Source organism: Notolepis coatsorum (assembly GCF_963971535.1).
Source record: "Notolepis coatsorum genome assembly, chromosome: 18".
Taxonomy (NCBI): Eukaryota; Metazoa; Chordata; class Actinopteri; order Aulopiformes; family Paralepididae; genus Notolepis; species Notolepis coatsorum.
Genome location: NC_140182.1, coordinates 52,583,125 through 52,608,523, shown reverse-complemented (window position 1 = coordinate 52,608,523; position 25,399 = coordinate 52,583,125). Strand labels below are relative to the sequence as shown.

The 25,399-nt window shown below is 46.2% G+C and overlaps 1 protein-coding gene across 2 annotated transcripts in view; it reads right to left on the bottom strand.

Moving 5' to 3' along the window:
- Nucleotides 1-452: 452 nt before the first annotated feature.
- The window catches only part of commd9 (COMM domain containing 9), a gene marked incomplete at its 5' end in the record, with an annotated part of 37,181 nt that continues 12,234 nt past the window's right edge, over nt 453-25,399 (bottom strand). For both annotated transcript variants that reach the window (XM_084334914.1, XM_084334915.1), the window contains 3 exons: nt 453-2,693; nt 23,358-23,461; nt 23,873-23,907. In XM_084334914.1, coding sequence (XP_084191040.1) covers nt 2,571-2,693; nt 23,358-23,461; nt 23,873-23,907 — 262 coding nt within the window. In that variant the 3' untranslated portion in view covers nt 453-2,570. The remainder of the gene's footprint in view (nt 2,694-23,357; nt 23,462-23,872; nt 23,908-25,399) is intronic.

Genomic DNA, 25,399 nt, shown 5'->3' with positions numbered 1-25,399 from the left:
ATCAGCGTATGCTGTTGTACTAACGAATGCCGTTATTGACAATCAATTAATCAGAAACGACCCCCCCCCCCTTTCATGCATGCATGATGGAACATAATATACCGATCATATGCATTTGAATTTTTAATTGTAGCGTGTATAGGGACGAAATGCCAATGGATTAAGTATAATATGCGTTGCGGCCTATTGCCTCCCAGGAATTACCCTAAACCGCTCTAAAACCATACTTATATTCACCACGGTATAAAACGGGAACGTATGGATGGAAATAATATTCCTTTTTCACATCTTGAATGATACTCTATGTCAAATGGGCCATAGTATTTTCCACCACTAAATTAGTAAACTGGGCATCACAACCGTGTCAAGTTGGGCATGTTTTCTCCCACTTCAGAAATCTGATGTCACCGACATGGAAATAAACAATGTGTAGGACACTTGTTTTTGCAGATGTACAAGTAATACAACTTTTTTATTTATTAAGACAAATTAACATAGTTTTCAACACATAAATAATTTTCTAACATGTTAATATATGGCATAACAAGAACACTTGCATCTGCTGGAATGTCTGTGCTTGACAATGCAACAAAGGACAACAGAATACGAAGTGAAATTCAAGATTTCACTTCGTATTCCACCACAAAGTAACATTAAACTAATTTACCAGATGGAGGCAGAACTGATTCTTTGTGGCCAAAATGATCTCTGTTCATAAACATAGGATGCAATTTCACAAGGGGGTCGGTAATATGAATTTCCTGATACCTGGATCGTCTCTCAATCAGCTTTCCAGGTAACCAGTCAAATCTAAGCCCCGCCACTCCTTGTGTATGATAGGAGTGACAACCTTTGACTGGCGTTGTCTGACACCCATACTTTTCACCTCAGTGTGTAGATGTCAGGCCTTTTTAAAGTTGGAAGCTGGAGCATGCTCAGTAGTTTTGGCAGTAGTTACCTGGCCTGATGACATGTAGCTGACTGAGCAAATCTTTCTTCAAATGCAAAATAGATAATAATCATCGCAAGCATGAAGCAGTCTCACTTTTGCACTCAGACAGGTTCATATGAGTACAACCACATGACCAACTTATAACTCCAGCCTGACCAGTTGTTCCTACTATTATGACTTGAATGCAGCATTAAAAAAGGATGAAATGGCAGACAACTGCCGGTCTCTGTCCTCTGCAACATTTAGAAAAAGGCAACTGAACTCTGAACTGGTGAGCACAGTATAAGTGTCAAGTTCTTTATTCATCTTTTACATCAGATGACAGAAATCGTTCTTTGCAGGTATTTTAATACCATGACATTCCTTTATGACTTCACCAAACATACTAGCTCAGAATTTGATAAACTGGCTTCCTACTGTAGCAACACAATCAATGACCAAGCACAATTGCAGCTTTTGGAACCCAGGCTCTATTTTGGAACCCAGGCATTATTTGACATGATGTTGACTAATACTGAACCCAGATTCTATTTAAACATTGTCTGGCATAATGTTGATTAGTACTGAACCCAGGTTATATTTAAACATTGTCTGGCATCAGTGGTGCAGTGGTGATTTCATAAGGGGTTGCACTGTGTTTTAATGACGTCACGTGCGGGCGCGCCGCGCGCATGCACATGCTCTCGCGCATGCACATGCTCTCGCGCATGCACATACATGTTCCCTCTCGAATAAAGACGATGCCTAATTGCCTCTAGGAATGGAATGTAATAATTTCATTCACAGGATTTGTGTGAATGGTCCAACTGTAGTATTTGAACACACCTGGCGACCTGAGCTATCGTTATGCAAAGTGGCCAGGTGGGTACTTTGCGCAGAGTCGAGTGGACATTCTTGTGTGCACGCGCGTGCACATCCGTGCATGTGCGCATGCTCCTGCTCAAAAAGCAGATGGAACGGGGTGCAACCCCGTCCCATGACCACTGCACCACTGTCTGGCATGATGTTGATTACGGTAGTACTGAACCCAGGCTCTATGTAAACATTGTCTGGCATAATGTTGACTAGTACAGACCATAGTTTCACAGATGGCTTTAGTATTGAGATTAGCACTATGCTGCACGAGTTTAATCCTGTAGGCCTGCGACACGTGTGATACCTGTAGCAGAAGGCCAATGAAGTTTCTCAATACTAAAGCCATCAGTGAAATTATGGCCTGTACTATTCAACATCATGCCAGACAATGTATAAATAGGACTTGTACTAGTCAACATCATGCCAGACAATGTATAAATAGGACTTGTACTAGTCAACATCATGTCATACAAGGTTTAAATAGAACATGTACTAGTCAACATCATGCCAGACAATGTTTAGATAGGATGTGTACTAGTCAACATCATGCCAAACTAGGTTTAAATAGGACCTGGGTTTTGTCAGGATTTGCACAAGAAAATCCAGGAAACTGCACTTTGTGATGTATTGTCAAGACCGGATAACCTTGAATATCAATTACCATCCGAGTCTCATATACCGTGTTTGGGTCCCGGTGATGATCCAGTTTAAAAGGACAACATGGTAAACAATTTTTTTTTAAGGGGACCACATGGTTGTGTCCTCATTTTGCAGCCACCACTGATAGTTGGTCCCGTATTCGTGCCAGTCCATCCAGCATGGTGTCCAGCGTCTCCCTGCTCAACTCCACAGTCACTGAAGACAGAGAATCACCGGAGTCCTCTATCTGAAAAACACAACACATTATTGAGAAGGGATGCCTCCACTTGATAGTATAGTTGATATTAAAGCATTATTTTAATTGCCCTTTCTTATTCTCATTTCCTTTTTAGCTAGCCACAGATGAGGACAATTCCCTATACAATCTGAAGACAACCCACATTGCCAGACCATCATAAAAACTTATTTGTGGGAGATTTGGGCTAAATCTTGTAACCCTCTGGGATTTATCATTATGTATTAAACTTAAGTTATTCAACTCGTTATTTGGGTTGTTGAGTTGCATGCAGACATGTTTCTTTTTTTTAAATAAATTATTAAATGAAATACTTAAATGAGATGAGGTAAGTCTATTATGCATTTCCATATCAATCTACTCGGCAACAAGCAACATGGCCTCTGATTCGTCGATAGAATAACTAATCAAACAGACACCCACACACCAGTAGCAGAGTTGCCTTCTGCTGCATTCAACATGCATATACTGTATGGATAAATGCTTACAGAAGACACACAGTTGGATTTATTCATAAAGTCTCCAAGGACCCTGCTCTTCCAAGGTGGATTATAGAGCTTCTGGGAGGGCTAGGATCACAACAGATGGCTCTTTGGAAAGCTACAAAAGGTAAAGTTGCTACCAGAAAGAGTATGCGGATAGCATGCAGCACCACAGAGCTGTTCTAAAAATAGTAACATGAGTGAGCTGGACCTGCCGGACCAGACAGCATCCCGGGTCTTGTTGAGCAATCTTGAAGAAATACATGATATGAAAGCACAGGTTCATACCTTCAAAATAAGCCATCACTTGTACAAATTGAGCGGATACTTTTCAATCTATGTCTTATGAACCATGATGTTCATGTTTTTTTTTTTTTGCCACAGGCCTCAAAAGAATTGGAGTCGTTTCTGTTAACTATGCTTGCAGACTACTTTGCCCAGATTATCATTGCTATTATACTGTAACCCCCCGCCCCCCACTTAACACCTTCCAGACTGAGAGCAGCCATTGTGGCTTTGTTATTAGGGTGTGACAACGAGAGATATCTTATAACCCAACTACAGGATAAAGGAAAATAGAAAAGTCAAGATTCAAGATTTTATTATCATTTTAAAAAGTACAAAATAGAGCTGGCTCATATTATAACATAAAACAAATCTGACCTGTATTAACAATAGTTCAGATTAATCATACCATAAAAGAGTAAAAAAGTAAAAAAAACAGTAAAAGACCAAACACTATAAAGAATATACAATATACACAACTAAAATGTACAAAATGCAAACATTTGGTAAAAGATGTAGTGCAAACGTAAGAAATATGGTGTAATGTTTAAGTGTTTAAAGTGAGTTAAATCCCCCTACTGTAACAGTGTGCTATAGTTCACAAGCATTTCTTCAGCTGGCACACATTATAACAAATAGAATAGATTCATACATGTGCAAATTAATATGGCCTACTGTAACGGTGTGCTATAGAGTTCACAGGCCTTTCTTCATCATAATTGCTGGCACACATTATAACAACAATGGCCATTCATTATATACGTTATTGGGCACCAACGGTTAACACTATCAGTGCCGACCTTGTTTACCTTTTTACCCCATTGAATGCCATCATCCACTTCAATGTTAGCGTTAAAAACGCCTAATCTATGTTTTAAATTATGGCTATGTGTCTAATCTGCCCGTCGCTTATCAATGACTTGTTTGCAGTCAACATTGTCGAAACGGATTTTTTTTTTTAATCGGTTCATATCCTTTTTATAGCATTTCGAAAAGCTATCGTTCTCTCGAAATTTTTTGGAAAATTTAAAGATTCCCCCATAAACGGCATTTATTGGAATATTCTCGAATACACTAGACACGTTGTCATTTGTCGGCCTATTTTTTTTTTGATCCACTTTTTCTCCCATTTTTTTCTATATTTTCTCCCATCCCAATTTCGTATCATCCAATTCAACCCTCCCCTGTCACGAACGCTGTTTCTTGCCTCCCACAAGCCGGCTGCAATGTGGACTAAGTCATACATAGCACAAGTCCCCTCCGGTACTTGAGGTAACAGCAGTCGCATCTTTTCACCTGCGCAGCTCGACCTCTCAGTGTCGAGGAGTAACGCGTGGGAGGCTCACGCTGCCCCCGACACTTCCTGATTCTACTGCGCAGGCGCACCAACCGACTTGTAGGAGTCGCTTGTTCACAACGTTCGATCCCCACCCTTCAGTTTTCCCTCCCCGTAATACGGCCAATGTGTATTACTGCGGACGACCAGCCAAACTGAAAAACAATGTGGAGAGCTGGATTCGAACACGCGAATCCTAGCGTCTCCACACTGGTGGCGAGTGCCTTAGACCACTACACCACCTAGCCGCCCTATTTGTCGGCCTATTTATGAATCGTTTTCAAATAAACGCTAGATTATCGATAGTATATGTATACTTATGCACGCTATAGAGGCGGGCTGAAAAATCTATTCTCTCGTTTCCTCAAGATCACACATACAGGGACACGCTGTTATCTCAGTGAATACAGCTCCGATTACCCCAAGACTGGTAACATAGACTCCTTACCTTAGATCAGATGTTCTCCAAAAAGATTATTCCAATTCCTGATCGCCATTCCAAATATCGATCGCGTTTATTGATTGATTATTGGCTGCTGTAAATATATATTCCAGGCTGCTTTCCGTCTCGCAATCAGATCCCTCATCATCAGACGGCTCGCCAGCACAATGGAGCCAGTTGGCTCCACCTCTACAGATCCCACAGGGATCTCCCAGTCTAATCGACTGACCTGCAGTTACACAGGGATAGACGATAGGGGGCGCTTTTTTCCCATCTGAGCTCCTGGAGGGGCTGCTGTACCAACGGGAGACTCGGTTGATGAAATATGAATTCAGATCGCTAATAAAAAAATCAAACGACATCTCTCGTCGTCGGCACTCAACGGGGGGTCTGATAAAACGAGAATAGTCGTCGTAGGCATTCAAAGTGTTAATGGCTAAAAATGTATATGTTATTTGATCGTTTTCCCTTTTTAATATCCTATTCAATGTCAGGGACCTGTATGTTGCCGTTAAAAGGCATACTGGGACTCCGAAGGTGCAGTACCGGCCATATCCTGCTAGTAGGCAGTATCGAGAGTGCAGTAAACCCTGTTCCAGACAGGGTGTAACACTCAAATGTCTCCGGACGGACTTTTCTAGTAATGGGAAACCTAGGGCTTCACTCGATCGCATTGAATAGTTTTCGGGACCCCCGATCCATATGTTGTGGTGGGTTATGTCGTGGACCAGATGGGCATAGGATGGACCAGATGGCGATCAAATAATTGGAATATTATTTTTGGAATACCACCAACCACAGGTAAGGACAATCTGACGTCAATTTCAGCTTGATCATGCATGGTTTTCATACCCATCCCCCTGATCGGCGTGTGTTGTGGTAATAACGAATGCCGTTATTGGCAATCAATTAATCAGAAACGACCCCCCTTCATGCATTCATGATGAAACATAATACCTATCATATGCATTTGATTTGCAAATACTAGCGTGTCCAGGGACGAAACGCCAATGGTTTAAGTAGAATTCACATTGCGCCCTATAGCCAGCCTCCCAGGAATTAGCCCGGATCATTCCGAAATTATACTCATATTCACCACGGAATAACGCATGAACATATTCATGAAAAAATTTATTCTTTTTTGCATCTTGAAAGGAAGACAATTTTTTTTTTATCTAACCCTAACTAACCTTACTGTCATGCACTTGTCCTAATAAACTAACCTACACTGTAGCACTCAACACTTTGATGAACATTGTTACTCAGCTGATAGAGTTGTGCCCTTCCTGATGACTTGTCGTACAGAACTTGTAAGTCGCTTTGGATAAAAGAGTCAGCTAAATGACTAAATGTAAGATAGTTACTGTCAAATGACCATGGTATTGTATCCATAGCTATAATATAAAATATAGATTTAGCTCTACAAACAACGTGACGCACAGTGAAACTATGTAATGAAAACCTGGCCGTGCTATAGCTAGATGGAGAAATTGAATGGCCCCGAATGTGTTAAGACCTAGCCATATTTTCAGAAAATTTGCCTAAAAGTACATACCCAAGTAAATGGAAGATCGCTCCACTTCTACAAGGTCCATTTGCATGTTCTTGGTATCTAGGGACATCTATGGACCTCAGGGAATGTATTCCCAGTGTCAGACATATTGTGTCTGCTACTATGCTTGAGTAAATTGTAATGAACCAAAGGAGAATATAAATTATTATTATGCATTTCTTTTTTTCCATCTTTGACTGTGAATAACACCATGCACCATGCGTGAGCTCATTGAGCACCTTCTTGAGATCAAGTGTACAAAAAATCTGACAAGGGCAGATGATCTACAGGGGGTTTTGTAGATACAGTGCTGAATTTTGCCATCCGGACACATGCCATTTTAAATATGAATATAGAATATCAGGCTTATAAATTAGCTTATTATGGCCAAGTCATACATCTATGGATCGGACCAAAAGACTGTTTTGTATAATGTCCATAGCTCTGGCATTTTTCACCAGATTGCAATGCGTTTTTTGTAGACGTTCACACTCACAGAAAGGTAAAGAAACAATATACGTTGTATTTTATGGCAATAACATTCAGGTTTGTTCAACCTGTGAGATATAGTCACGAAAATCACGGCAATATATTTTTTTCACACCAGCCGGCTCCAGCTTTGACAGCGGCTGGTTTAGAGAGCTGGGTCGTTTTATGAAATGTCTACTTCCATAGAAAGCCCTGGTCTCCTCTTTCTTAGGACTACAACGATTTCATGACGGTGTCATTTCGTTTGTTTAGCTTTGTCTCAGGTTGGTTGGTTGGTACTGGGCATGTGATGTCTTGGGCTTTACTTATCATCACAGAACTCTCTGATCTTGTGGAAGAGGTAGTTTTGTCCAGATGGCCACCAATTTGTCTACCGGCAATGCAACACTCCATAGTACCCTCAACCACCTAGAGGGAAGGAATTCCTACATGAGAATGCAGTTTGTTGACTACAGCTCAGCATTCAAGACCATAGTCCCCACCAGATTTGGTACCAAACTCAGGAACCTGGGACTCAACCCCAACATGTGCAGCTGGATTCTAGACTTCCTATCAGACTGTCATTAGGTGGTGAAGATGGGACGCAACACCTCACCTCATCTCAACATCTGACCCTTAACCCAGGGCTGTGTCCTGAGCCCCCTCCTCTACTCTCTGTACACCCACGACTGTGTAGCCACACACAGCTCCTACATGGTGATTACGTTTGCTGATGACACAACAGTGATAGGCCTAATCACCAACAATGACGAAACGGCCTACAGGAAAGAGATGGACAACATGGTCCAGTCGCAACGCTGTGAGCTTCTCCACTAGCCGCAGAGGCAGGGACCGAAACTAAAGCCCGCCGCCCGCCAGGGGCGGTCTGTTTTTACCTTTGGCGCATGACACTTAGAGGGCTGCCCGCTGTGTGACGTGTAGTTCATAAGCAGGCCCCTAAAAATATTTGTATGCGAACGGTAAAAATCAATTACGCGCACGCTGTGCGAATACAGATTATAGCCTCTCTCGTCTTTTTTTTCCTCCGCTGCGAGATCGTTAAAAAACTACAAGTCCCACATTGCACTCAAGCCAACGGTCCAATCACAGTAGAGTGAAGTGACTGGTTTCATGGGAAATAAAGCAAATGACCAATCGGAAGCTCAAATTTTTCTTGTTTACTTCCTGAAACTCCGCGATCAGGGCTCTCGTTTTCCGAGACACCAACTTATTATAGTCTCTCTTACCAATAGCAATAGATTTTAGAACACCTAGATTTATCGATAGCAATAGTAATATAACGTTAATGCAACAAAACGAATGCCTTGCTTTGTTAATCATAACGTTGATGCAGTAGCGTATGTCGGTGTGTTGGCTGTAACGGACATGACAATAACATAACGTGGTGTAGTGACTACAGTATTGGTTCGTGTTCATCTTCTGACTATGTTGTGTAGTGGGAGGGAACTAATGATCTGGCACCGGGGCCAGAGGGGACATCTATTTAGGTTGCACTGGTTGTTATTCATTCATTGCTGTGCTGGGATTCATGTGCTGGTGTTCTTGTTTACTGACGTGGCTTTGTACATTAAACAAGCATTACGTTACCTCCGTTTATTCCTCTTTCCTCCGGGCACTACACTGGTGACCCCGACGTGGATTTTTGTTACGGCGGATTGTGTACAATAATCAGCGAACGAACATTCTTTCAAAATGTCCGGACGAGGAAGACGTTCTGGCCATCGGCAGCCATCACCATCCCCCGTCAGGGAAGCGCAGGGTGCGCGCGCGCCCACGATCAAACTACCTGAGTTCTGGGAGGCGGCTCCGGCTGCATGGTTTGCTATTGTGGAGGCAAACTTCAACAAGAGCAACGTGGATGACGACGACGACCGGTACAACCACACGGTGGCAGTGTTGGGCAGCTCCACCGCAGCTCGAGTGGTAGGTTTTTTGTCTGATCCCCCGGCGACGAACAAATATGAGCGCCTCAAGACCCTACTGCTAGATACATTCGAACTGTCCGCTGCAGAGAGGGTGCGCCGCTTATTTTCTATGTCGGAATTGGGAGACGAGAGACCTTCTGCCCGCATGGAGAGGATGCTGAATCTGCTGGGGAGAGAAGACCCCATGATCCTCTTTACGGAGCTGTTCATGCGCACGCTGCCGGCACAAGTGAGGATGGCACTGGCCAACACCGACATCGTGGGCCCCCGCGCCCTGGCCAGGGAGGCGGACCGTTTCGTTTTGGCCATGCCTCAGCGGTCCACAGACCTGCTCGCTCCCGCGACCGCCCCGCCACCGGACCGTCGCAGGAGAGCGAGGGATGACGCCAGGCCTTCTGGTCAGCACGGTAACGCAGCGGGCCATTGCTTCTTCCATGCCACGTTTGGCGCCAAGGCCAGACGGTGCCGCTCACCCTGCACCTTCGGACCTACGGGAAACGGCGGGGCCGGCGCTCAGTAGTGGCCCTGAGCGCTGGCGTAACCAACAGGCTGCTCTTCATCCGAGACACCGCCTCTGGTCGCAGTTTCCTTTGCGACACGGGTGCCCAGTGGAGCATCATTCCGGCAGAGAGGTCGGATGTGGCAAAAGAAGAGCGCGGTCCGCAGTTGGCGGGTGCGGACGGCACGCCCATCCGCTCTTACGGCACAAGGGCGGTGGACGTATGCTTCGGAGGACAATGTTTTTCGTGGGATTTTGTCGTTGCGGCTGTCACGTTCCCCCTCCTTGGCGCGGATTTTCTGTGCGCCCACAACCTGCTGGTGGACGTGGGGAACAAGCGCCTGGTCAACTCGCAGACTTTCGCTTCCTTTGCATGTACGCAGGGGGAGGCCATCTACGGCGGGTGGTCCAATACACTCGCCGAAAGTGACCAGTACCTTCGGCTGCTCGCTGAGTTCCCCGACCTGGGCAAGCCCACTTTTTCCTCGCCCACGGTGAAACACGGGGTGGAGCACCACATTGAGACCAGTGGGCCGCCCCTCTACGCCAGGGCCAGACGCCTCAACCCGGAGAAGCTGGCCGTCGCCAGGGCGGAGTTTGCGCACATGGAGCAGGTGGGCATCGTTCGGCGCTCGAACAGCCCTTGGGCGTCTCCCCTGCACATCGTTCCTAAGTCAGACGGTGGGTGGCGCCCATGTGGGGACTACCGCCGCCTCAACGACGCGTCCAAGCCTGACCGCTACCCGGTCCCGCATGTCCAGGACTTTGCGGCGAACCTAGCAGGCAATCGCTTCTTCTCGAAAGTGGACCTGGTACGGGGGTACCATCAAGTGCCGGTGCACCCCGAGGACGTCCCCAAGACGGCCGTCGTCACGCCCTTTGGGCTTTTCGAGTTCTTGCGAATGCCGTTCGGCCTGAAGAACGCGGCGCAGACCTTCCAACGCCTCATGCACTCGGTGCTCCGGGACCTGCCATTCCTCTTCGTCTACTTGGACGACATCCTCGTAGCGAGCGCCACTGAGGAGGAGCACCTGTCCCACCTCCGAACCCTGTTCTCACGGCTCAGCCAGCATGGGCTGATCATCAACCCGGCGAAGTGTGAGTTCGGGCGGGGCGCCATCGACTTCCTCGGGCACCGGGTCTCCGCAGAGGGGGTGACCCCCCTCCCCTTGAAGGTGGAAGCTGTCGCCGCGTTTCCGCGCCCCCGCACAGTCAGCGAGCTCAAGGGGTTCATCGGGATGGTGACTTTTTATTATCGTTTCCTCCGCCACATCGCTCACATCCTGCGGCCTCTGTACGACGCCCAGAAGGGCAAGACGATGAAGCAGCCGGTGGACTGGACGGCGGAGCGGGTCAAGGCTTTTCAAGACACCAAGGAGGCCCTGGCCCGTGCGGCCATGTTGGCCCACCCCTCGCCCTCGGCGCCCACCGCTCTCACCACGGACGCCTCTGATTTTGCTGTGGGAGCGGTGTACGAGCAGTGGGTTGGGGACGCCTGGCAGCCGCTTGCCTTCTTCAGCCGCCAGCTGTCGCCCAGGGAACAGAGGTACAGCACGTTCGACAGGGAGCTCCTCGGGCTGTGGCTTGCTGTCAGGCACTTCCGTTTCTTGCTGGAGGGACGTGAGTTTACGGCCTACGTGGACCATAAGCCGCTCACGCACGCCATGTCCAAGGCGGCGGAGCCGTGGTCCGACCGCCAGCAGCGCCAGCTCGCCTACGTGTCCGAGTTCACCACGGACATCCAGCACGTTGCTGGGAAGTCCAACCAGGTGGCAGATTGTCTCTCCAGAGCGGTGGTCGGTGCGGTGCAGCTGGGTTTGGACTACGTCAGCATGGCTGCGGACCAGGCCGCCGATCCTGCCGTCCAAGCTCTCAAGTCGTCGGACACTGGACTGCGCCTGGAGGAGGTGGTGTTCGGTGACGCGGGGGCTACGCTCTTGTGCGACATCTCCATGGGTCAGCCACGGCCGGTGGTCCCCGCCAACTGGAGGCGCCCTGTCTTCGAGGCCATACACAGCTTGTCTCACCCTGGCAGGAAGCCGTCCTCGCGACTGGTGTCGGAGAAATTTGTGTGGCAGGGGCTCAAGAGGGATGTGAGAGCCTGGGTCGACACGTGCACCGCCTGCCAGCGCGCCAAGGTGCATCGGCACATCAAGGCCCCCCTGGAACAGTTCTCTGTGCCCGAGCGGAGGTTCGACCATGTCAACGTGGACCTGGTGGGACCGCTGCCCCCCTCGCATGGATACAACTACCTTTTCACCATGGTGGACAGGACGACTCGCTGGCCGGAGGCGGTCCCGCTCTCCTCAACGACGGCCCCCGACCTGGCCCGGGCATTCATCTCGGTGTGGGTCTCCCGCTACGGCATCCCGGCTGATCTCTCCTCTGACCGTGGCTCACAGTTCACTTCGGAACTGTGGGCGGCGGTGGCGGAGAGTCTGGGGGTCAAGCTCCACCGTACGACCGCCTACCATCCGCAGGCAAATGGGCTCTGCGAGCGTTTTCATCGCTCCATGAAGGCCGCCCTTCGAGCCAGCCTCACGGACGGCGACTGGCTGGACAAGCTCCCGTGGGTCATGCTGGGGCTCAGGACGGCGCCAAAGGAGGACCTCCAGTCGTCGTCGGCCGAGCTGGTTTTTGGACAACCGCTACGGGTCCCCGGTGACTTTATTCCCAGGTCGACAGAGCCCTGGTCTGCCGCTGCTCAGCGCGCCTCGCTGCTGGACAGCGCCAGGACTTTCGTCCCGGTCCCGACTACGCAGCATGGGGTCCCTACGTCGAGGATGCCCCCGGAGCTGCACTCGGCGAGGTTCGTGTTCATCCGTCACGATGGCCACAGGACTCCGCTACGCCCTCCTTACGACGGACCCTTCCGCGTCATCGAGGCCAGGGCCAAGAACTTTGTGGTCGACGTGGGGGGTAGGCCTGAGTGTGTTTCCGTGGATCGCCTCAAGCCGGCACACTTGGACCTTGAACTGCCCCTGGACTTGGCCCTGCCGCCGCGCAGGGGCCGGCCCCCGGTCCTGCCTCCCCTGCCACGCCGGGGCCATTCCCCCCTGCGACCCCTCGGACCCCCCGCCGCTCGTGAGCGTCTGGTCACTGACCCCCATCCTGCTCGGCAGGAGGATGTGACGGACGCTGTCACACCCCCTCCCGCACCTCCTGACTTTACCTACAGTCGTAGGGGCCGGGCCATACGCCCTCCTCACCGTGAGGATTTCGTATATTGAGGTGAACACTGGGGGGGCTGGTGTAGTGACTACAGTATTGGTTCGTGTTCATCTTCTGACTATGTTGTGTAGTGGGAGGGAACTAATGATCTGGCACCGGGGCCAGAGGGGACATCTATTTAGGTTGCACTGGTTGTTATTCATTCATTGCTGTGCTGGGATTCATGTGCTGGTGTTCTTGTTTACTGACGTGGCTTTGTACATTAAACAAGCATTACGTTACCTCCGTTTATTCCTCTTTCCTCCGGGCACTACAGTGTACACATTAAAATTGCTATAATCTATTCTAACATTTTCAAATCGATGCAGTTGAATTTCCCCCTTAGGATCGATGCATTGTTACACCCCTACACCAAAGTCACTGGCCCACTGTGTATCTGTGTGTATAATAACTTGGCTAGCGTTATCAACAGCAGAGGTGGACAATGGGTCCAGCTGCAGCACCGGAGTGCAAGCGATGTGATGTAATTGGCAGACTCGACTGTCAATCAATGGTCTACTCTACCTGACACGCAAACTCAAACAATGTTTCTGTACTGGAGGTGTGATTGATTGATTGATTGATTGAAAACTTTATTAACAGATTGCAGAATGGGTACAATACAGTACAGCTCAATACACACAATTGTTAAGGGGATGCAGACCAGAGAAAGACTTTCGTCTTGTTTACATCAGGGTCCCCCATTTCAATTAATCAGGAAAGTGTACAGTAGGAAAGTGTACAGTATTTCAATAGGCAACCCTGAAAGGATTATTTTTCTAGAAGAGCAACACAGCCAAAACAGACAGTGGAGCTGTTTGCAGATAGCAAGCATTTTGACTTATTGCGTGGTGGCGATGTCTCGCAGATAATACAACTACAAGTATGATTATATAATATATATTTTATTTAAAAAAAAATTGTATATATAAAATATATATTGGCAGGTAAGAAATATGCTTGGCGGGTAGACTCTTCCCATCTACCCGCCACTGGCCGGTGAGTCAAAAAGTTAATTTCGCTCCCTGCGCAGAGGCTAGTCTGACAAAACGATTACCTGCACCTTTTTGGGTATTTCTAGTTGAAGTCTCATGTTCATTGTTTATGACTGAGCCAAACCAAGTGGTGTAGTGTGTGTGTGTGTATATATACAGTACCAGTCAAAGGTTTGGACACACTTTCTCATTGAACTGAATGAGTAAATGAGAACTGAATATATATATAATCTATAATTAGAGCTAGGGATGCCCCGATCGATCGGCCAGCGATCGGTATCGGCCGATATTCAGTATAAATATGAGATCGGTGAATTCCGATAATGCTTTATTTTCGCCGATCGTGAAAACCGATCGAAAAACATGATCCAATTCTTAGCGGAGATCTCACTCGCTGACTTCTCTCTCAGACACAGAGCTGCATACAAGAATAGACTATTTTCTTGTCGATGCTAAATTTATCTCTAGTGTGCTGCAAACTAAATATCATAGCATCCTTATTTCAGATCATGCTCCAATCACTATGTTGATAAAGCTGGCACTGCCTATGACGCGATACAGTTGGCGCTTCAACCCCTCTTTGCTCTCGGAGAAAGCATTTTGGGATCAAATGAGATCTCGACTCAGAGTTTATGGAGACTAATGATACCGGTGATGTCTCCGACGGTACACTGTGGGAGTCTCTTAAGGTGGTATTAAGAGGGCACATTATATCATATGAAGCCTTTGGAAAGAGAGAAAGACGTAAGCGCTTGGCTGAAATTGAGGCACGGCTTCCCTCGCTGGAGCAGGTTTACAGACTATCACAATCCCAAATGGACCTAAATAACATTTTAAAATTGAAGTATGAATACAATTCTATTCTGGGCAAGCAGGTTAGTACCCTCCTCCTTAAACTCAGACAGAAGCAATTTGAACTAAGTGATAAACCACTTAGTACAGGCCAGCCAGGCAATTCATAATTTCAAATCTATATCGGGCAGCTTGCTGACTAACCCCAAAGACATAAATGACAGTTTTAAAGAATTTTATACTGGCCTTTATACCTCTAGATGCCATGCTCCAGACTCTGAGGTGGAGCGCTTCCAGGACAATATTGATATGCCAGTGCTTAGTGATGAGGCAAGGGATGAGCTAGATGTTGATTTCAGCCTGCAGGAAATAACAAGTGCAATAAAGTCTTTCCCTAGTGGGAAGGCCGCTGGCCAGGATGGGTATGGGGCGGAGTTTTATAAAGCTTACAGTGATATTTTGGCCCCTCTACTTCTTAGAATGATTCGACATTAGGGCGGCTAGGTGGTGTAGTGGGCAAGGCACTCGCCACCAATGTGGAGACGCTGGGTTCGCGTGTTCGAATCCAGCTCTCCACATTGTTTTCAGTTTGGCTGGTCGTCCGTACTAATACAATTGGCAGTATTAGAGGGTGGGAAACTGATGGGTGGGGATCGGGCGTTGTGGACAGCGACTCCTACAGGTCGGTTGGTGCGCCTGCGCAGTAGAATCAGGAAGTGTCGGGGGCAGCGTGAGCCTCCCACACGTTACTCCTCGCCACTGAGAGATCGAGCTGCGCAGGTGAAAAGATGCGACAGCTGTTACCTCAAGTACAGGAGGGGACTTGTGCTATGTATGACTTAGTCCACATTGCAGCCTGCTTGTGGGAGGCAAGAAACAGCGTTCGTGACAGGGGAGGGTTGAATTGGATGATACGAAATTGGGATGGGAGAAAAATATAGAAAAAAATGGGAGAAAAAGTGGATAAAAAAAAAGAATGATTCAACATTCTATCACTAATAATGTCTTCCCTGACTCCCTCTACGAAGCGAATGTGTGCCTTTTACTCAAGAAAGGTAGGGATGGGACGGATCCAGCAGGGTTCCGGCCTATACGTTTGTAAAATTTTGACCAAAAGACAGTTACCAAGGTGTTGGCCACTAGGTTGGCTCAGCATGTCGGATCTCTCGTCCACTCCGACCAAACGGGATTCATTCCTGGCAGGCTTGCTTTTTCTAATATTCGGAAATTACTAAACATATTGTACTCTAACCAAAGAAAGGACACTAAGCCGGCGATCATATCACTTGACGCTGAAAAGGCATTCGACCATGGAAATATATGTTCAGTGTCCTCCAGCGCTTTGGTTTCGGTGACAGGTTTCGTTCTCTTATTGGAATGTTGTATGCTCATCCGAGAGCTTCCATTCTTACAAATTCTGATAGGTCTGACTCCTTCCCACTCCATGGCGGCACCCGACAAGGATGTTGTATTAGTCCCTTACTGTTCAATTTAGCCCTCGAACCCCTGGCTATCAGTATCAGGAGTCATCCCAACATCAAGGGAATAAAGTTGGGAAAGTATGAGAGCCGTATTTCGCTATATGCGGATGATGTGGTCCTGTATCTTGCTGATCCTGCCTCCTCCGTCCCATGCCTCCTAGATTTTATCAGGCAGTTTGGTACTTTCTCTGGTTACTCCATTAACTGGGAGAAAAGTGTGTTCATGCCCATCTCAGGAAGCTTAGACTCTTCCTTTACTGACAGCTTACCCTTTAAAATAGAACATGACCACTTCACCTATCTGGGAGTAGTTATACCAAAGGATCCCAAACTCCTATTTAAACTGAACTTTGGTGAAATGGTCTCAAAATTGAAGAAAAATATGGAGAGTTGGAAAATGTTGCCAGTGTCTTTGGTGGGGCTTGAATGTCATAAAAATTGTGGTTCTCCCCAGGTTCCTTTACCTTTTTCAGAGCGTGCCTATTTTTTTGACTGCCTCTTTTTTTAAACAGATACACTATACTTCTGCCATTTGTCTGGGGCTATAAAGCACACCGTATTTCAAAAGCACACTTGCAGAAGCCAACGCATATGGGGGGGCTGGCCCTGCCGGTATTCCAGCACTACTACTGGGCTGCTAATGCAAGGGCCATGAACTTTTGGCAAGATTACTTCATAGGTGATGCTACAGTAGCCATGGATGCCCCCAGGTGGCTAGACATGGAGGCGCATGTGAACTTAAAAAGCTCTCTTCCTGCAGTGTTATTTTCTAAGTATGATACGATTAATAAGATGGTTCTCAATAATTTTATCCTTCGGAACTCACTGAGAATACTGAGTCAAATCAAAAGGGTTTTCAAAGTACCTTCAACCTCGGCATATGCTCCAATATGTGATAATCATAATTTTCCCCCTGGTCAATCTGATATTGTTTTTTCATTATGGAAGGGAAAGGGACTGGCCACTATCAAAGATCTATATGTTGATTGTCACTTTGCCTCATTTAACGAACTTAAGTCTAAGTTTAATCTTACAAGCTCACACTTCTTTCGTTACCTGCAGGTTAGAAATTATGTCTGCAGTAATATCCCAGACTTTGAGACATGTCCTGCTGATTACCAGTTTTATAATCTCATGAGCCGATCACCAGTTTCAAAACACCTGATCTCTGATTTTGTTTCATATTTCTCGGTCCAATCTATGGCTTCCTCCGACCACATTAAAGATGTATGGTCCACAGAGCTTAGTATGGAAATCTCTGATGAGATGTGGGAGGAGGGCCAACTTATACAGTTTAAGGTCATTCACAGACTACATTACTCTAAAACTAAACTGCATAGAATCTATCCCTCTGTATCGCCTCTCTGTGATCGTTGCATGTCCGCAGAGGGTAATCTTTCACATATGTTTTGGTTTTGTCCCAAGCTATTTAAGTACTGGGTAGACATTTTTGACTGGTACACCAAGGCGTATAAAAGAGAGATTGCCCCAGACTGCCTTCTAGCTCTACTCGGCTGTTCAGCTAACACTGCGGAATTACCTTACAATGAGCAGGAGGCCCTGATGTTTGGTATGGCTGTGGCCAAAAGAATTATCCTTAAGGAATGGAAAGACACGTCGTCTCCAAGTTTGAAAAGATGGCTCACTGAGATGGTCTCCTCTCTGCAGCTGGAAAGCATCCGTCACAGTAGGTCTGAGACCTCGAACAAATTAATATGATATGGGGTCCCTTTTTGGAATGCTTAGCTAGAACATAAGTGCTTCTCAATGTCCTCCCGTGTATTTTCTGTACTGTGTATGTATATGTATATATATATATGTATATGATGTGTATATATGTAATGTGTGTATATATGTCAGAGAATCAGCCCCTTGCGTCCTTGGTGCACAGTATATGACATGGTGTATGTTTGTTCATTGATGTGACAGTGTCTGGCAACATACTGTTTGTGTTTATTTTTAAAAAAAAATTTAATTTCTTTGTGTTTGTGATTTGTCTTGATGTGTGTTTGTGAAACTATAAAAGCTGAAAATAAAATATTATAAGACACAAGAGCTGCAGCGCACGGCCCCTCCCCCTCCTCCCCTGCCCCTCCCTTACCCGTGTCAACACAGAGGCTCCTATTGCCTCCGGCAATAGTCTGCTCTAGTGCATGAGACCTCCGTGAGCTAACGTTAGCTACCTAGCTAACGTTACCATTTAAACAAAATGACCCAGTTGGGCGGCTACGTGGTGCAGTGGGCAAGGCACTCACCACGAATACTGGAGGCTGGGCTCAAACAGATCATCTCCCTGTTCGAGCCCAGCGTTCCACATTGCTTTCAGTTTAGCTGGTCGCCCGCACTAATACACATTGGCAGTATTAGGGGGAGGGAAAACTGATGGGTGGGGATCGGGCGTTGTGGACAGCGACTCCTACAGGTCGGTTGGTGCGCCTGCGCAGTAGAATCAGGAAGCGACGGGGGCGGGGCCCCTCCAAAGCCCAGACCCCTGACGCTGAAAGATCGAACCGCACAGGTGGAAAGATGCGACTGCTGTTACCTCGAGTATCGGAGGGGACTCGTGCTATGTATGACTTAGTCCACATTGCAGCCGGCTTGTGGGAGGCATGAAACAGCGTTCAAAGACAGGGGAGTGTTAGATTCTGATCAATCTGGCCAGTATCACGTCTTATTGTGTTATCCTCTCTCCATCCAATTCCTCTGCGTTGTGTAATTTTAATGGTCCTGACGTCTCATATACTGGCTGATACGATCCTTATCTCTCCCCGTTAGTGCGATCCGCAAACCATAATAATTCTCCACCTTCGTAAGAATTCGACACTTTGACACAGCGTAATACCTTACAAGGAGAAACGGTGTTTATTGATATAAACAGAAGCCTCAGCCCAGATGTTATCCGATTGTATTTTCATTGCTATCGTCTCTGCTGTTATTCAGTCCAATAGTGGTCAGGCCTGGTCGTTAGCCTGAACCCTCCTCGTGTTAGCCGAAGCTAATGATGATGTGGCATTCCCCCCCCCCCCCCCTCTCCGTGATGAGAGGAGAATCTCTTCTGGTTTCTTCCCTCTTAGGGCCCTTTCTCACTCACCCTATTCGTTTCTATTCCGTTCCGTTCTGGCCCGTACCGAGACCTGATGCGAACTCCCCCCCCCCCCTCTCCCCCCTCTAGTTTGCGTACACACTGCAGTCTTGTTTCGTTCCGGGTTCTGTTTACGGTTTGCCTTTTACGCTTGCCGTAGGCGATGATGTCACGTTCGAAAATGTAAACACAGGAAGTGTTAACATGGCGCTGGAGACTGGATGCTGATATAAAATGAATAAATAAGCAATAAATATGAAGTTATATTTGAACCTCTGTTGTCAAGCCTTGTCAATATAACCAACCCCATTTTATCATGAATGGATGGTGTTGTAGAGTTCGCTTTTGAGCGTTTCCCAGGGCTAATGCTAAGCTAACGGTTAACGCTAGTTAGCTTAGCCTAGTCTAGTATAGCCTGTAGCACTTTTTCTTTTCAGCAAAGAACGTGCAATAAACAAAACGGATACATTCACTGTGTGTTCTGCCTCTTTTCTCACGAATGGAACTCTGTTGTAGAGTCCGCTGTTGAGCGTTTTGCAGGGTTAACGTTAACGCTAAGCTAACAGCTAACGCTAGTTAGCTTAGCCTGTCCAGCAGCTAACATTATCCCATCGTTCGTGGCAATTATATTACATGTCATTGATCTACTGGTCGACCACGGCCGACTGGTTGGGCACCACTGGTCTAATAGAAATAAATGCATTCAAACAAGAAACTAATGTATAGAAAATAGCATGGCAAACAAAAATTGCCAGGCCTAATGCGAGCCAGGGAAGTGCTGTGCGTTTGTAACGTGGCTTCATGTTTTCATCCACTTGTTTTTGGTTGAGGTCTGAACTCTCAAATTGCCCATAAATATCGTTTTTGTGGGTATTCTCCAGTTGTTGCTGTGTGGTGTTATCTGCCCAAAATTCAAGCAAGCATGACAGTAACGACGTTGTGTGTGTCACGCCCCCCGCACCCGCACGGCCCGATTCCGAGACCACCTAATGCAACTGATCCCGTTCAGCGGGGGGTAAAACGAATCAGCGCCGTTTCGCATCCCAAAAGGGGTGAGTGAGAACACTCCCCCCCCCGTTCCCGGGAGCAGTGATTCGATCCCCAAACGTGAGTGAGAAAGGGCCCTTAGTCTCAGTCAGATCTTAGTCTGCCCTTACCCGGAACCACTGTCACCTTTATAGGATCTTCGTCCTAGCAACAACGGCCCACCCCCTTCTGGTTGTCATGCGACGTGCTGTCATGACAACTGCTAATAACCTTTCACACATTTCAAAACGTTTCATTACTGTTCTCAGTAAGGATGTCACCCCTCTCCCTCGCTCTGTGCCGCTATCAGCTTGTTCCAGATCGGAATGTCAACATCCCCTGCTCAGTGTGCTGCTATTCAGTGACTCCTGCTCGCTCTGAACCACCGTTCTCTCTTCTCACCCTCTTCTAAGGCAAACCATGCACATTTCGATCTATCTGACCCGGCACCGTTTTAGCTGTGGTCATCTCCCCCCAATCTATACATCACCTACATTGAAAAACACCCCCAGAACACCCGTTTTCTCTCAGGAGGGTTGAATTGGACGATACGAAAAATTGGGATGGGAGAAAAATAGAAAATGGGAGAAAAAGTGGACCAAAAAAAATAAACTAAATGACCCAGTCAACTATTCACTTTTAGTTTAATACATGATGCATTGTCTAACGTTATCTAGCTGGCTAGCTACTGATAGCTGCTGATATCAACAAATGCTCCAGCAATAGTCGAGTGCATGATACCTCCGTTAGCTCGGTAGCCAACGTTAGCTCACGTTAGCTCTATATGAAATGTCCCAGTAAACTAAATAGTTCACTGAGGCGTTGTCTTAGCGTTATCTAGCCGGCTAGCAGTAGCTACAGATAGCTCCTGATATCAATGTCTTATAACATTGATTCGATGCATATTCGAGCCCCTGGCTTGCATCGCATGAGGGCATGCTGAATGTGATTTGACCAAAGCAGAGTATACAAATAGGGTCCAGCTGCAGCGCCGGAGAATCCTGGCTGTAGCTGGAGGCTACTCGAGTACACACAGACAGTGGAGCTGTTTGCAGATAGCGAGCATTTTGACTTGTTGCGTGGTGGCGATGTCTCGCAGATAATACAACTACAAGTATGATTATATAATATATATATTTTATTTAAAAAAAAATTGTAATTATATACCGGTATTTACATTTATTTTTTATATAAAACCAAAAACTATCGGTATCGGCCGATATGGCTCATAGACGATCGGTGATCGGTGGCAAAAAACGTGATCGGGGCATCCCTAATTAGAACCCTGTAGAAAGAATATATTTTAATAATTAAAATATTGAATCAGAAAATATGTGTATCGTTACACAGAGGGTTGGTCCTAATCAACTCATCATTACAAAGTGATCATTCCATTGATTTGAGGGAATAACTGTTCAAATTACCTAAGTATTAGTTTCACAATAAAAACAATGGCTGGTATGATTTCAAGAAAATGGCAGGATGGGCGGCTACGTGGTGCAGTGGGCAGGTGCTCACCACGAATACATTTACATTACATTTACATTTAGTCATTTAGCTGACGCTTTTATCCAAAGCGACTTACAAGTTCTGTACGACAAGCCATCAGGAAGGGCACAACTCTATCAGCTGAGCAACAATGTTCATCAAAGTGTTGAGTGCTACAGTGTAGGTTAGTTTATTAGGACAAGTGCATGACAGTACGGTTAGTTAGGGTTAGATTTTTTTTTTTTTTTTTTTTTTTTTTTTTTTTTTTTTAATTCAGATAATGGTTGAAGAAGTGCGTCTTTAGTCGACGGCGAAAGATTGGACGTGATTCGGCTGTCCTAACTGGGGTGGGTAGTTCATTCCACCATTGTGGGGCAAGGACTGAGAATAGGCGACTTCTCTTTGATGACCCTCCCGGAGCTTGGATAGGAGTAGGTCTGAGGCGGCCAGAAGATGCAGAGCGTAGGGGTCTTGAGGGTGTGTAGTTAGAGACCATTGACCGGAGGTAGGCGGGAGCGGTTCCCTTTGCCGCACGGTATGCTAGGTCGAGGGCCTTGAAGCGGATTCGTGCAGCAATGGGGAGCCAGTGCAGGTCCCTAAGAAGTGGGGTGACATGGGCCGACTTCGGTAGGTTTGAGATCAGGCGGGCCGCTGCGTTCTGAATGAGTTGAAGAGGCTTAGTGGCAGTGGCCGGGAGGCCAGCGAGCAGTGCATTGCAGTAGTCGAGGCGGGAGATGACTGTTGATTGGACGAGGAGTTGGGTGGCTTCTTTTGTCAGGAAGGGGCGTATCCTTCTGACGTTGCTCAGGAGGAATCGGCAGGTTCTGGTCGTCGCTGCGATGTGAGCAGAGAAGTTCAACTGGTCGTCGAGGACAACACCAAGGTTCTTGGCGGTCGGGGACGCAGTCACAGCTGCATTCTCGACTGTGATTGAAAGGTCGGTTAGGGGGGAGGATTTGGCCGGCAGGTGGAGCAATTCTGTTTTGCTTAGGTTCAGTTTGAGGTGGTTGGACGTCATCCAGGCTGAGATGTCGGACAGACAGGCCGAGATCCGCACAGAGACGTGGATATCTGAGGGAGGGAAGGAGAGGAAGAGTTGAATACTGGAGACTAGGCTCGAACAGGTTCGCCTCCCTGTTCGAGCCCAGCGCTCCACATTGCTTTCAGTTTAGCTGGTCGTCCGCACTAATACACATTGGCAGTATTAGGGGGAGGGAAACTGATGGGTGGGGATCGGGCGTTGTGGACAGCGACTCCTACAGGTCGGCTGGTGCGCCTGCGCAGTAGAATCAGGAAGCGACGGGGGCGGGGCCCCTCCAAAGCCCAGACCCCTGACGTTGAAAGATCGAGCTGTGCAGGTGGAAAGATGCGACTGCTGTTACCTCGAGTATCGGAGGGGACTCGTGCTATGTATGACTTAGTCCACATTGCAGCCGGCTTGTGGGAGGCATGAAACGGCGTTCAAAGACAGGGGAGGGTTGAATTGGATGATACGAAAATTGGGATGGGAGAAAAAATAGAAAATGGGAGAAAAAGCGGATAAAAAAAAGAAAATGGCAGGATGTACCAACCTTCAAGTGAACCAGGCAGGATGGCACAGCCATGCGGCTGACAGAGTCAGAGGCCGTCTTCATGTCCACTCTCCAGTCCATCTCCTTCAGCTGGGGGAGGGAGACTAATGGCACAGAGACATACAAGTAAGACTGACATGAAACATGATGAAGAACACAGCCTTTGTGATTGAAACCATCTACCGTAAGATGACCCCTCCTTTTTCAAGATAAATATTTTTAGTTCATGTTCAAATCTTGTTTTTATAAAGAAAATAAGTATAGCCTATCTCACCAGAATGTAGGCTACCAATAATACAAACATATTAAAATTTAGTCACATATTCAGAACAATATGGTATGTGGTGAAATTAAATCTTATGGGAGCAATATGGCTGTAGTTTCTTTCATTTAACACTCACAGTTTGTGTTTTGGTCTCCATCACGCACGCACGCACATGTGCACACGCGCACACACACACTAAACTGACTAAAGTATTCCTGGACTGTACATAGAATATAGAAAAGTTGCTTACTTTGATTGTTGAGAGCCTCATTTCTCCATGTTGGGCTGAAAAACAAACAAAACCTTTTTCCCCCTCAGATCCAAACAACATGACAGCATGATGTGAATCCCTACCCACATTCAAAACCGCTCTTAAAGAGCACCTACGGGAGGCTGCAATTTGAAACTGGCCACCGTAAATGTCCAAACCCCCCCGCCCCCCTCCTAATACAGTCTCCTCCCCACCACATGTATATATTTTCTCCCCACCGTATGTATATTTTTTCTATGGGTAACAGTACTGTATATTTGCATATTGTATATGTCACAAATTTAACAGTACTATATACCTGTATGTCATGTATGTCCCTATGCCATAAATGTCATGATGTCATGTTTGTCACTATGAATTGAAAATGGGGGACCCTGATGTAAACAAGTCAAACGTCTTTCTCTGGTCTGCATCCCCTTAACCAGGGTTTCCCATTAATGACCTAGACCCGCCACAGTCTAATTAGTCCCGCCACAGTTGTATAATGAACAAAACAAAAAAAGTAAAACTAAATTAAAAAAAAATTACATCATTTTTTTTTTTTTTTTATATAAAGTTTGCCAATAGGGATGTATCAGTAGTATTGGCAGTGGTAGTAGTCGTAATAGTAATCCACTATATATATTTTCTTTCTAAAAAATAAACCAGTTCAACACAGGTAACCACTTTTGCTTCATTTCTTTGATGGCTCAGTCCAGTGGTTCCCAAACCTCTCCTCGAGAGTGACACCCCAGCCGTTCCATGTATTTGTTAAATTCCACCACCAGCACACCTTGATTCAACTAATAAAGGGCTAGTTAAGGGGAGACCACCCACCTAGATAGGGGGAAAAAATAATAAAGGATGAAATCATTTGCAAACATCTTAATTGTTTAGAATAGTCAAAAAATTAAAAAAGAATTTGTAGCATACTTGTATTACCCAAAAAGGGGCGTGGTCTATTAAAAATTGCCCCTTTTTGCATGTTACCCCAAACAAAAAGTTTGGTGTGTGTAGATGCTAGAGAAATGGTACATGTCTACCCTTTGGGAAAACGCCTTCAAAGTTCTGTATTGTAAAATGCCATACATTTTTTTTTAAACCGCTATTTACAAACACAACACCCAATCAAACCATTAGTAATAGACAACCTAAACACATGCCTGATAACTGAATAACATAATAATAATGATGTAGTAGTAGTAGTAACAGTGTAGTAACAAACAACACAACCGATTACTGTACCCTAATAGGAGAAAAAGATATTTGAATAGATATCACTATGAAACTTTCCCAGTTTGTTATGTACATATAAACTAAGAAAAAATATATTGCAAGTTCTGAATTGTATGTTTATATATGCAAATGAGGCACTTCCCCATTCGATATGTACACATTTGTAATCATGCAAAATGAAGCAAAATAAGCAACTAAATGTGTTTTTTTGAAGTTTTCTTGTCACTAGTTTGAAAGAAGAGTAAAGGGGCAACATTATACAAAAATCTCAAAATTGCCCCAAAATCAGGA